The following is a 14451-nucleotide window of genomic DNA, read 5'->3' on the forward strand; positions in this document are numbered from 1 at the left end:
GCCGGCCATAGGGTTTGGGGTAGTGAACTTTGCTTAAGTGCAAGTTTTCCACTTCCTTGGAAGGTGGTATAAAAGCATCTTTATAGTCATTCCTTCAATAGGGTTTTCTTTGGAGAAAAGAGAAACATTTTCACTCTTTCTACAACGAGGCTAGCCACTTCGGAGATTTTTACTAGCATAAAAAAATCTCTCAAATTCATTCATTTTGTCTTTCATCAAACATCCTTGGTATGGAGACTTAAAGGTTTGCAACCTTGTAAACTTTGGAGTTCTTTTCCTCAAATCCTCAAGGAGAAAAGGAAAAGCAAAGGAACAAAATGAGAAGAATCAAATCACTAGGGGTTTCTTCCCCTTTTGTTCAAACCTACAGGCAATTCTTGAGGACGGTTCACCTCAAGATTATCGATTTCTTCCCCTTTTGCCCAAACTTGTGGTTTTTCCTCCATAAATGCAGTTGATGTCGAGGGTAGGCTTTTTCGTGGAATGTCTATCATCCTCATCATCCGTAAGTTTGTACCTGTAAGATTTGCCTTTGTCTTTTCCTCTAGTAGGTTTTTCCTCTCGCACCTTGCTCCTTATGAACTCCTAGCAATGTCCCTAATCGAGAAGTTCTTCGATGCAGTCCCTAAGCAACCGGCAATTTCGGGTAGTGTGAAATGTGCATTAGTGGAATGAGCAGTACTCGTTCGACTTTTTCTTGGCCAAGTGTTTAGGAATGAGCTTAGGTTGCTTGAGAAATGGCTTGTCCTTGATGTTGTGGAAGATGTTGTTGATGGTCATGTCCAGATCCGTATACTATCTTAGCCTTAGCAAAGTTGAATTATCATTTCTCTCTTTCCTATCATTCTGACGAGGAGATGGGATAGAATGTTGCGGTCTTCATTCTTTAGCTTGAGCTTCATCCACAATCTTACTTGGGGACCTTCTTCTAGTTTGGTCATCCTAATTGGTAAGGTCATTTGCCACGTTAAAGCATTCTGCCAAGGTAGGTTGTAACACCTCGCCCCCGAAATTATTTATTTTCGGCAATAATTATCGGTGATAGGCCCAAAATTTAAACTCTCGTTTATTTAGCTGCCAATATTCACGACTCTTTAATTAAGTTCCTTAATTCCACACGTTCGATAACCTTAATTCTCATAGAATAGCATAACAATTATATTTATCAATTTACTACCTTTACTGCACTTAAATAAAATTACAATCTAAGAATAATTCTCAACTAAAATAAAATTCTCGATTATTTAAAGCTGCATCTAACACTGTTAGACTGTCTACGTACCCTTGAGCGGGATCACGCCTCTCGTAGTTCATATACACTTCCTAATTCATTAACTTTAACATCTTAGTAACCAACAATCACAAATTCAGTCCAAACATTTTCATCACACCATATGAATATAAAATATGGATTCAGAACATCAAAATTAGCATGAAAAATGGCAGAGTCGACATACTGGCCAGCCGCCACCGCACGCGCCGACTCGTCAGAAAATTCAACTTTTTCCAAAAATTTCCAAATTTTACAGTCACGTAGATCTTAATGAGTAGAACAACTTTCATACTTGTGGCCAAAGCCAATTTGGCTGGGAAACACCTCAAATTGTCCACGAACCGTCGGAACCCTTATTTTTGGGTGTTCTTGATTCGACTCCAAAACCACTCTGACGCCCTAACCAAATCATGGGCTTTGTTCTTGGGTTTAAGGAGAGTGTTTTGGTTGTGGAAATAGGAGGAGTTAGTTTCAGATCGTGGCGAATTGAAGCCCAACCCGTGCACCCCTCCGTACAGTTTTCACCCAAAATCCACCCAATTTTCCTACATTTTCGAATGAAAAAGAAAGCGAGACCGATAGGTCTCAAGGTAAGGATTATTTTGACACCAACCTTGTCATCAACGGTGACCGGAGTTGGGAGATTACACCGGGTCGGGTCACGGGTTGGGGAAAAACCTGGTTTCCCCATCCTTCTCCCTTTCTCTCCTTTCCCTCCCGATTTTTCTCCCTCATTGGTCCTCTTCCCTCCTTATTCCTCCTCGCCTTTTAATCTTGGACGTCCACGTGGCTGATTAGATTTTTCCAGAAATCTGGAGCCTTCCAAATTAATGATCAATTTACCATTTTGTCCCTAACTTTAAACGTTAATAACTATTTCGTTATAGCTCTGTTTCATGAACAGTTTGCGCCTACGCGTTCGTGAGATTGAGCTCTATTCAAAAACATAATTTGTGACCTTAAATGGTCTATGGATTATAAATAATTAATTTACAAACTTCAAATTTTGTAACTAGTCTAATTTAAACTAAACTCAAGTAAATTTATATAATTTCTCGAAAAATAGCATAAAATTTCAATAATCCAAATTTGTAAGTTATAATAATTTCAGGAAACAAAACTTTAAAATTTCCCAATTCTCTTTTCATAACCATTAATCGATTTATTTTTTATTTTCCCCACATATTCATATATTTAAATTTTCAGGGTGTTACATAGGTAGTCATACTTTTTCTTATTCAGCTTCTGAGATAAGAGGGATAAGACATAGAGCCTCTGTTTTGAAGGCCATAGTAGCGACCCGGTCGCCTGGCCTCTTTAACTCCACTAATCCTACTCGGAATCACTTCACGTAACCCTTAAGGCTTTCATCCTTACTCTAGGCAATGATGCCGAATATGGCCTCGTGCTACTTCTGGACATTGTGGTACATCGAGTAGGTATTGGTAAAGATGTTGACTAGGCTCTCGAAGCAGTTGATAGAGCATTTGGAAATTATGAGAACCACCTCATTGCTAGTCCCTTCAAGGTGTCCATTGGCATATACACCATACATATCTTAGTCTAAGTGCTACACAAGCGCCTACCTAGTTACTGACATCCGACTTGACAAGTTTTAACATGGATTTTCAAATGGGAAAATCTCCATGTTTGACCTTTGTTTGGTCTCATCTTAGACACTTCTAAGGTGACATATACATATATCTAGTGTATGATTTGTACATGAAATCATATACGTGCCTAGTTTCACACTCCAATGCATTTTAGATACATATGTCTCATATTGCTCGCTACATCAGCATCAAGGTAATCGTTTGCGTGAAAAACCTATTCTAACTTAGTGACTCATAAAAATGTGCATCATAATGTTCTCTAAAAAACATTAGTCTTAATGAGTCTCTTGTAACTCTTATACCTAGGAATGTCACATATCACAACTGTCACTAGGGCTACATCTGGAGACTCCTCATTTTATGCAATTACATGTAATCATAAACAAATTTGGGTTCCCTCCATTTTAGGGACTTCTTTTGCATAGATTAGGGTAGACTCACATAAAATCTTTCTAGTTAATGCAAAGCACCTTTTAAATAGTTTCACAAATATGTGGATTCTTTCAATTCCATATAAGGTAAATGCAAGTATATTTTCCTCACTCTATTGAGAAAATACTTCAACCATGAGTAACATGGAATTACTTGCACCTTGAACAATCATTTTTCCACGAAGGATCTTTTGTCAACCCTATGATGATAGAAGAACCAAAATGATGTTTAATGAAAACCTCTTTGCTGCTCTAAGTTTAGTAGTAATTTATCATCCACTTCTCGGATAAACCACACATCAACACTTTGTAAATAGCGGGCGCACACTATTTTATTACGAGGACTGATGAGTTTGTATATAAACACCTCAAAAATGGTATTTATATAATTTCTTATCCACACACGTGTGTCATACATGCTGCTACTTTATTAGCGCATATATGAACGTAGAACAAACGGGTTATACATGATGTCTCGCAATTGACGCATGTATTAGCTCTTTTATTATCTAGATATAGACACGTGGTCATACACGTCGCCTTACAATTGGCACACCACTACTACAAATTTTTACATACATGACGCATTTTATGGGTCATGTTAAAAGTTTAATGACACAAGGGTTTAGCGTCATCTTTGTGGGTGTCATTAAAGATATTTTTAATGACGTTGAAAGAATGTCATGTATTACTTTTAAGGACGCCTAACAAGCGTCATTGAATTAAGAACTTGTGTCATCTATTACCATTTAAGACATGAAATAAGTGTCATAAACATAGGAATAAGCGTCATGATATACTAATCATGACATACACACAGTGTCATGTATAGCTTTTAGAGACACCTAACAAGCGTCATTGAATTAAAAACGCGTGTCATCTATTTCAATTTGAGATGCAGAATATGTGTCATAAACAGAGGAATGAGCGTCATGGTATAGTAAACATGACATCTGTATAGCGTCATTTACCATAGCACTGCAGTGTCATTGAATATTACCAACGACACACAAAGCGTGTCATAAACGATTCAATACATGTCCTAAAATATGTATGATGACATATAAGAAGACTTACATAATTCATCCAAGAAGCAAGATATTTACCTCAAATTAAACAGTATTGCTTCATAAATTTGTAATTCATCCACTACCAAAGTATTACAAAAGACAATATAATGTGTAGAGTTTCCTACTAAAATAAAACTATAAGTTCACTTAATTTAAAATTTCACAAACCAGCTAATCTAGTGTTTCATCTATTGGGATGAAGTCATCAACATACTCAGCCCACTCTATTCTTAACGCATCAATTTCATGTTGAGTGTATGTAGCTTTTTCTTTGAACTGCAACAAATCACAACCAAAGAGAACATGTCAGGACAAAAACTAATTTCAATCATTTAACTAATAAGGAGGTGGTCAATTAGCATCAACTAGCCCAGAAAGAACAAGGGTTCTCTAGTCGTATTTTTCGCTAATGTGTTTTTTTTTTTTCCACTTGGTATAGAGCTAATAAAACGTCAAGCGGTCTAGCAAAAGATTTAAACTTTAAAGGCCTCATCTTGATGGTAAATAACACCAAGCTCAAACACAACATGGCTTAACAAAATCAGCTCTGAACCTATTTATTTATCACATTCAAACGTAAACAAAAGATAGACTAGCATTACAATTTTATTGAAGACAAAAAAAAAAATCAAGAATTAGAATCTGAATCCAGACAAGAAAAAAAAAACAAACTCATTGATGACTTGAATCAACTCAATACACGAATACCTAGGATGGTTTTGAAGAGCTAAAATCCAATTGGGCATCTTTTGGAAGATTCAAAAGTTCCAATTTCTATTGTAATTAACTTTAATTAAACACTACAAATCACGCTAACAACAATCCATCTCATCATCAATAGTGTGAACATTCAAGTAATTTAGTTCAGTTATGCCGATTTCCTTCATGGGTTGCCAATGATTTGAGTAAAAACCATGGTTAGCTGTAAATTAATTTGCCTGAACTATAAATTACCTACAAAGAACTAATACTAATAAGATAGTAGCGAATACACCCGCTTAAGTGCTCTTTGTAATAGTAGTACTAACCTTGGTAATAATTGAGCAGTTTGGATCATTAATGATTTCCTTCATGTATTTCATCACATAATATCCACATTCTACAGTTCCTTCTTGCAAAGGGCACTGCATATACAAATAAAAAAGAATAAAATGTAAGTTAGTCAGATTAATTTAAAGTCAAAACACAATGTTCCTTACCTTTACTACTTTCCAATTGATGTTTTTTCGACCCTTTATTCCCTTTTGAGCTTTAAACATCTTCAGTGCTCTGCACATAGAGGATAAGAACACATGAATATATACAAATCTTGAAATGCATGAAATAAAGACAAACATATATCCAAATACTTACAGTTCAACAATGTCCTTCATTCCAGGATCTATCTGTATCCAATTAAGCGAGTCCATATAATACACTAATTCCTCATAGGGGTCAATAATAGCCAACAACCAATGAAACCTACAAAACATAGATAATTGCATTCTTTATTACACAATGGTCAACTACTGATCTGTTAGGAACAAAAAATTCAAAACACATAGTACTAATAACCCTTTGTTATACGGAGCAAAAATTAATTGTCCTTTTTTGCAGTTCTGTAATCTAAGAGCCAGTGCATTTGATCTTTGTTCCTTTCTGCCAGCCTTTTGAGAGATTCTGCCAGGATCTACAAATCCAAACAATCCATCAAGATTGTTCTTCTTCAACGTTGACCAAAGTTGCCTACAAAAAAATGAGGCAATTAGTATCTTATCACTACCCAATGTGGATTGCATGCAATAGATTGTATTGTATATAAATTTAAGATTATGTCAAACCTGATGTAAATTGAAATGCAAACAGTCGATATTTCAGCCATAGAACAAAATTGAATGATGTCATCTCCACCAATAAATGTTGTGTGCTCATTTCCAAATAGATCAGATTCCATGATGATAGGCACTGTAACATCCTTATGCATGTTTTGAGCTATGAGCATAAGTGAACGTAAAGCCAAAGGTTGTTTTTGGGATCTTTGTCTGAGGGGAGGATTCGTTCTCGACTTTGCATAGATAGATTAATATAGTGAAATGAGACATATTAGTACTATAATTTTTTCCACATATTCATAAGAAAATGACGTAGGAGTACCTCATCATTTGTCACAACAAGATGCCGTGGCCAAGCTACGTGACTCCCAATTGCTTGTTTGATATTCACAGCTTCACAACTAGGTATTGGAAGAAGAGCATCTTCTTTAATTGCTACATCAATAGAAACACGTAGATTCATAGGCCCAAGTGGAACTCCATGTATTGGCCCGTCTAATGGAATGACTGATCCATATGCAACAATGTTACTAGCAGTGTCTATAGCGAGCTTGCACTGTTGTACCTTAAAAAAATATTTCATTAATAATCAACTACTGTTGGGATTATAGCATAAATAGGGAAGACATAAAAGGCATGTACCTTATTGATATCAGATATTTTTTCCATGGAATTTGCAATTTTGTTTGTCTCATTATTGATGTTCACATCATATATGTTCTGTTGGTCACTTTGCTTTACCTTGAAAAATTAAATTTAATTAATAATCGCTACTTAAAATAGCCAAGAAGAACAAATACTGCAATGACTATGTACCTTGAAATACTTCTTGATATCACTTTCTTTTTTGTTTGAATTTGCAATTTTGTTCGTCTTTTCCATGATGTTCAAATCAGATATTTCCTGCATATCCTTTTGCTTGACCTAAGAAAAGTAAACTTAGATTAACATGCTACTATTATAGTTAAGAAGAACGAAACTTGCATGACTAGTACATACCTTCATAGCTTCAATCTTATCCATGGTTTTAGTATTCTTGCTAACCTTTTGTTTCACTCTCTTCTTAGACATGATTTCCGGCACATCGTCATGTTTCGCTCTCTTCTTAGACATGATTTCCACCAGATCACCCTGTTTCACTTTCTCAGTAGATGTTTCATTTTTTTCTTTCTTTGCTGTGCAACTAGCTTTCTCAGAAATATGATTGGACTGTACCACATTAGATTGGACTAACTCTTGCATCTTGCTCAACTGATCTGGAGTTAACAAAGAAGCAATCAAATTGAACTTCTTATTTAACTCCTCAATGTGTAAACTTTGCTGCTCCAAATGTGTTTGCATCATTTGTTGTTGACTCGATTGAGTTTTGCATCTTGGAGTCTTGAAGTACAATTTATGACTGATGCCAGTTCCAACACCTCTTACACGACCCGAATATTCAGGTGTTTCCAAAGCAATTGTCAATATGTCATTACTACCAGACGTTCGCAAAGTCCCATCTTCAACGACCTTAGTTACTTCATCCTATAACAATTGGCATTAGTATGAAATACATCAATTAAGTATCTTTCCCAACCTTACACATAAAACTTACTATTTTATCAGCGCGTACTTTCACCATCTCATTCGTATAGTTTCCCTTTTTATCAACACGCCCAAGCTTCCAAAGCACTGATCGGTCAATGTCAGCAGTGATTCCATAAGCTGATTTCTATTTGGATGAACATATCAAAATTAGATCAGATAGTTTTTATTTGTATGATAATTAAATGAATACAAAAGAAACAGGACATTACTATTTGTTCTTCCAATCTTGCATAGCCTTTTCTAGAAAGTCGATGAGGGTACTTATGCTTAGCTCGCCTCCTCGATTGTTCTTCATGGATTTTCTATCAAATGCAATTCAATAATTAGTCTTTAATAATAGCAAAACACAATATTTACCAAATGCTTCTTACTTAATTTTGAAATCATATATACGTACCATATGCTTCTCTGTCAATCTCGACCTCACAAATTCATCCCATACCGGCTGACGAATGAAATCATAGATTTCTGGTGGTTTCTTTAAGACTTCAGGTTGATCTTTGAACTTTAATATGTACTCACATGTTAGACTACTCTTGAACGTTCGCCATGTCTTTGCAGCACTCTTCAAAACATCCGCTCTGCTGTTTGAATGTACTATAAAGGCTTTCTACAAATGCATAATAGAAATTAATCATTACTTTCACAAAGTCGTACAGATGTAAAAGCTTTTTTTTTTTTTTGTTTAATTTTTTGGAGACATACCTGGACCATGTCCCAAATCTTTTTTTTATAAGATGACTCTACTTCTTTCCAAGTTGGAATTGTAATTGGAACTGTGGTACGCGCCATAACACCAATAAAACTAGCTAGTTTTGCTCCTGCAAGTCCACACGGTTGTCCTTTACTGTTATATCCAACCTCCAACCGATCCCCATCACTTCTACCTTGCACCAACTCTTGCAATTGAGTTGCACCTCTTGGTTTCCTTGTTACAAAATCTTGTTCATCTTCTTCTGAATCTGTCATTTCATCAAGATATTCTGCAAGATTCATTTAAAATCAAGACAATGATCAAATTAGTAAGATGAGGAAGAAAGAAATATAAAGAACCTTAAAGGTAATGTTTGGTTCCTTCAATGAACCTTAAACGGATAGGCTCATGCCAATATTTGGTTGAGGAAGAAAGAAAAATAAAGAAATAGGGCAATTGACCATTCTCCAAAATCATAAAACCAACCTTCATTCAATTCAATTCCAATGTTCATTTCAATAAACAAATACTCCCTAAGTGACAATTGTCAATACTCGAAAAAACATAACAACATGAATTCAACTCCCATTTCCACAAACATTTTCATCATACTTCATCTCAGCCTAATAATCTCTAAAAAATTAAGCCTTACCAATAAGTAACAACTAAACAAGATAAATCCAAAAGTATGGAGAAAATATAAAGTCCTAATGTAATTTTAAAATATGCATTCAACATAGCATTCAATAACATATGAAATAGAGTAGATATTCCACTGAGTGATATACTATGTATTTTCAACCCAAATGCCTTCGCAGTCATCCCGCATGTAGATATCATCAGACTCCTCAGTTAGTACATCAAATGACTCAACGGGTGGCAATTTAGTAGTAAGACATTCACATTCAATTATAGTATCTCCTAGCTCATCATCATGTAGCCAATCATACTGAGGCCCTGGCAGTACAACCGACCACCTTGAATCCTCTGGATCTGCAATGTAAAATATCTGCTTCACTTGAGTAGCTAAAACAAAACTATCTGACTTATGTCCAATTTTGTTGAGGTCAATTAATTTGATCCCAAACTCTTCTAATCTGATGCCACTTTTATTTTCAACCCAATCACACTTAAATACTACACGCGTGAATGCGTTATAATTAAGTTCCCATATCTCTTGAATCACCCCATAAAAAGTCATATCTGCGATAATAGGATTCTTATCCTTAGCGCTTGAAATTTGCATCGTATTGGCCACTAAGCTTACTCCACTATTTTGAGTAACTTGTGAATCATCACGAGACTTAGTGTGAAAATTACAACCATTAACGGAATATCCAGAATATTTTGTTACTTCATCTCGAGGGCCATGTGCTATCCATCTCAAGGTTTCGGATATGTGATTATTAGGGACATTAAGCTCATCCTCAACCTGCATATGTTTGCATAATTAGTTTGAGTTCATAAACAAAACTGTTAGTACATAAGTACAATGCGAGTTTAATACCTTTTTTTGCAGCCAATAAATGAAAGTTCGATTATGTTCATCCTGAAGCCACTTCAAATTTTTTGATTTTTTGGGGTGCTCCTTAATCAAGGATTTCTTATGCTCCCTGATAATTAACATTGAGTTGGTCAAAAGGATAGGAAATGTTGTAAGTAAATGAAAAAATAATGCTAAGTTAAACTATATAAATGAGTATGAGTGGTTGAACTTACTTGATATAAGGTTCCACTTCAAGTGTGTTATCCAAAACATAGTGATGTGCTTGCTGCCAATACTTTTTATCCGCCTTCAAAAATTTTCCAGCCGATAATGGATGGCCAACATCTTTATGATGTGAACGAATCTTCAACGGAATTCCAATTGGGTCTACCCCTGATAAATACTCGCTACAAACCTCTATAGCTTCTTCTGCAATATAACATTCAACCATACAACCCTCTGGACGATATTTATTTCTCACATAACCCTTTAATATTTTCATGTACCTTTCAAAAGGGTACATCCAACGAAAATAAACCGGGCCACATAAGCGAACTTCCCTAACCAAGTGCACTGTGAGATGGACCATTATATCAAAAAACGAAGGTGGAAAAATCTTTTCAAGCAAGCACAAAGTAATCACCAACTCACTTTGTATTTCATCTAACCTTAAAACATCAACTGTTTTGCTGCATAAGTGACTAAAGAATAGACAAAATCTGGTGATAGCATATCTTACATGCTTTGGCAGTACTGCACGAAGTGCCACAGGAAGTAGTTGCTGCATAAGTATATGACAATCATGAGATTTAAGATTAAACAGTTTCAGCTCCTCCATTGACACAAGGTTTCTGAAATTTGAAGAATATCCTGATGGGACCTTGAGTTCGGACAATGCTTTGCAAACTGAAATCTTCTCAGCCTTAGATAATGTATAAGGTGCTGGGGGAAGAAATGTTTTGTTATTTCCATGTTTTGGTGCCAAATCCGTATGTAGACCCAAAGCAATTAGATCATTCCGGGCTGCGACGCCATCCTTTGTTTTTCCAGGAATGTTAAGTAATGTACCATAGATACTCTCACAAACATTTTTCTCAATGTGCATAACATCTAAACAATGTCGAACATGGAGTGACTTCCAATATGGTAAATCAAAGAAGATTGACTTCTTTTTCCAACGAGTTTGAGCATCAGCCTTTTTATCAATTACTTTTGCCTTTGTTCCACTCCTCACCTTCCTTTTTCCAAGGAGATTTACATTCTTCTTACCCCATGATATTTTGATTCCTTCAACTTCATGCAATATTTCTTCCCCGCTCAACGGAGATGGAGCTAACCCAAACTCTTGAGTACCATCAAATGGTTTTTTTTGTTGTCGGTAATGATGATTTTGTGGTAGGAATCTTCTATGACCAGTAAAGATTACCTTTCTCCCTAACTTTAGCCATTTAGAAGATGTTCTATCACCACATATAGGGCATCCAGAGTATCCTTTCACACTACACCCACATAAGTTTCCATAAGCAGGAAAGTCATTGATGGTCCATAATAACACAGCCCTTAACATAAAGTTCTCCTTATTGTATGCATCATAAGTTTCAACACCAATCTCCCATAGAGTTTTTAAGTCATCAATAAGTGGTGCCATATAAACGTCAATATCATTACCTGGTTGCTTAGGGCTGTATATTAACAGTGTTAACATCATAAATTTTCGCTTCATGCATAACCATGGTGGAAGGTTGTAAGTGACCATAATCACTGGCCAACAACTATATCTACTGCTTAAAGCACTATGGGGATTAATCCCATCTGTTGAAATTGCTAGTCGGAGATTTCTTGGTTCATCACCAAATTCTGGCCACATGTGGTCAACAAGCTTCCATGAGGGAGAGTCAGCCGGATGACGCAACTTACCATCAACTTCTCTATCTTGGGCATGCCATATCAAATTCTTTGCTGTCTTGCTATTATAAAACATTCTTTGAAATCTTGGAATAGGGGGAAAATACCATAGTACCTTTGCAGGTACCCCCTTACTAGGCTCCCTAGAACTTTTGTTAACCTTCCATCTAGAAAAACCACATGTAGGACATGCAATTGCATCTAAATGCTCTTTCCTGTATAGGATGCAATCATTGGGGCATGCATGTATTTTTTCGTACTCAATTCCGAGAGAAAACAATGTTTTTTTTGCTTCATACACAGAGGGGGGTATTTCATTCTTCTGTGGGAGCAAAACTCCTAAAAATTCTAGTAAATCTGCAAATAGTTTATCACTACACCCATTCTTTGCTTTTATATTGTACAATCTGACCAAGGTTGATAACTTTGTGAAGTTTGAACCAGGGTATACAGGCTTCTCTGCATCCTCTAACAACTTCTCAAATTGTTTAGGATTTGACGCAAAATGATCATAAGCTGCTTCCACCATCCCGATAATGTTATCTTCAACTATTTCTTCCCGATTACTCATTTTCTCATTCTTACTATCTGGAACAGCTTCTCCATGTTAATACCATGTACAATAACTTTGATCTATACCATTGAAAAAGAGATCCTCTCTTATCTCTTTAACCGTCCTTGATTTAATGTTACCACATTTTAGGCACGGACAACGTATGTAGTTAATATCAGTAGCGTGAAGCATCGCATAATTCAAAAAGTTTTCAACCCCTTCAGAATACATTTGTGATCTTCTATCCATAGACATCCAAGATTTATCCATCTAAAACAGATTGTAAATGCAAGCCAAAGGTCAAGTACGTATGTGTGTGTAAATGCAGGCTAAAGATAAAAAAGAATTTATTACTTCTTGAATTATTTACAGCTATAGTAAATGCAAGCCAAAGGTCACGTATTGTGTGTGTGCACATAGATTTGCATGTACATATGTGTGTGTGTATAGCAGCGTATAAATAGACGAGAGTGAATTCAAGACAAACTGAACATAAAGCTCATTTATCCAATGTGCACTTGTGGGTTAGATATGTGTGTCTGTCTACCTACAAACAATTGAATGCATTGATAGACACCATACTGCTATTAGCCAACACGAGTTATTATGTCCAGTTCATATGTCACATAAGACCATAAACAGAGCTTATGAGGAGTTTTATCAAACATGTGGTGTGCTATAAGCACCAACTCCCACAAGAACACACAATCTAAAGATTAAAAAAAAAACAAGAAGATAAAAGTAATAGTTAATCTAATTCAGAATTGGTATTAAGGGGATGACAAAGTTATTAAAAAAAAAAAAAAAAAAAACAACGATCATGGCAATGACTAACCAAATCAAATCAAATAATCAATCTCAACTACAATTTGTACAACAACTACTTTAGCAAATGACAAGGCTAAACTAAAATCTGTCCAGCCACATAGCTCCAAATAATCCATACAACTTCACAAAAGAGATTAATATATAAATTATTTTCTAGAAAACCCATAACCATTCCAACAAACTTACCTTACACAATTAGGTTTTGAGTGAAATTTGGGGAAGACAATCAATCTGGTTGATGAAGGCTGGGCGTCCCAGAGAGAGAGAGAAAGAGAGGGAGAGATAGAAAGACAGTGAGTGTTCGTGATGAAGACTCTGGGCGTCCCAGAGAGAGAAAGACAGGGAGAGATAGAAAGACAGGGAGTCTTCCGCCATGAGTCGTGAGGGTTGATATTTCATTCTCTATCTGGGAGTTGGCCTGGGACTGGGAGACTGGGAGTGGGTTGGGTAGTGGAGCAAATGAGTCGTGAGGGTTGGGAAGTTTTGATGAATTCGCATACCAGTCTTTTATTTTAGTTGCGTTTATAAATCTTTCCCGTTGGTTTTTTTAGTTGCGTCATCGATTTATTTTAATAACGTTTTTAATAAAAAAATGTCATTAAAAATTTTAATAAGTGTCATAAAAGCTCTATTTTGTAGTAGTGCACATATAATTTCTCTTATCTCTAGATACACATTTTAAGAAATCAGTTAACACTATTCCTCATTTCACACTCTAGGAAGCTTTGGTCTGGAATTAGACGACTCTCTATCTCTTATAGGATATCTTTGAGTTTCAGTATAGCCCAGATGGAAACTGTAGAGCTTGTATACATTAATCTTTAGTAAATCAACTAAGAAGCATCTAAGAGTATCACTAAAACTTTTCTAGCATGTCAAAATACATTATCTCTCACACCACATTATGGAGACAATCTCTATTGAAAAAGAGACATCAATTATTAGCACTCATGGAAAGACAAAAACATAAGCATTCATTTACCTTTCAATACCTTTCAAAGAGGGTTTATCTCGTAGTATCTAAAGTATGCTACAAAGAAGCATGAAGGGGCTATGCTACAAAGAAGCATGAAAGGGTTATGCACAATCAAGACATTCAATAGCAAGCGCCATCAACAGACATGGAAAAAGAGCAAGCCAAGACTTGAACAAGAAAGCTGGACTTGGTGGGTAAACCTCCCTTGGGTACGAAGGTAAGCC

The 14451-nt window shown here is 35.8% G+C and overlaps 2 protein-coding genes across 2 annotated transcripts; both read right to left on the minus strand.

The window, feature by feature from the left end:
• Positions 1-4360: 4360 nt before the first annotated feature.
• On the minus strand, positions 4361-13862 carry LOC126609223 (uncharacterized). Its single transcript, XM_050277204.1, has 15 exons — positions 13438-13862; positions 8491-8768; positions 8183-8395; positions 7995-8087; positions 7775-7909; positions 7243-7722; positions 7015-7122; positions 6841-6939; positions 6521-6754; positions 6208-6341; positions 5954-6112; positions 5741-5848; positions 5587-5656; positions 5416-5511; positions 4361-4663 (listed from the first exon to the last, which is right to left on the minus strand). The coding sequence occupies exons 2-15, from the start codon at positions 8752-8754 to the stop codon at positions 4559-4561; spliced, it is 2298 nt and encodes a 765-aa protein (XP_050133161.1). The 5' UTR covers positions 8755-8768; positions 13438-13862; the 3' UTR covers positions 4361-4558.
• On the minus strand, positions 9267-12441 carry LOC126609224 (uncharacterized). The gene is made up of 3 exons (XM_050277205.1): positions 10199-12441; positions 9987-10092; positions 9267-9911 (listed from the first exon to the last, which is right to left on the minus strand). The coding sequence occupies exons 1-3, from the start codon at positions 12439-12441 to the stop codon at positions 9267-9269; spliced, it is 2994 nt and encodes a 997-aa protein (XP_050133162.1).
• Positions 13863-14451: the final 589 nt, after the last annotated feature.

The sequence above is a fragment of the Malus sylvestris genome, chromosome 16 (assembly GCF_916048215.2).
Source record: "Malus sylvestris chromosome 16, drMalSylv7.2, whole genome shotgun sequence".
NCBI classification, from domain to species: Eukaryota; Viridiplantae; Streptophyta; class Magnoliopsida; order Rosales; family Rosaceae; genus Malus; species Malus sylvestris.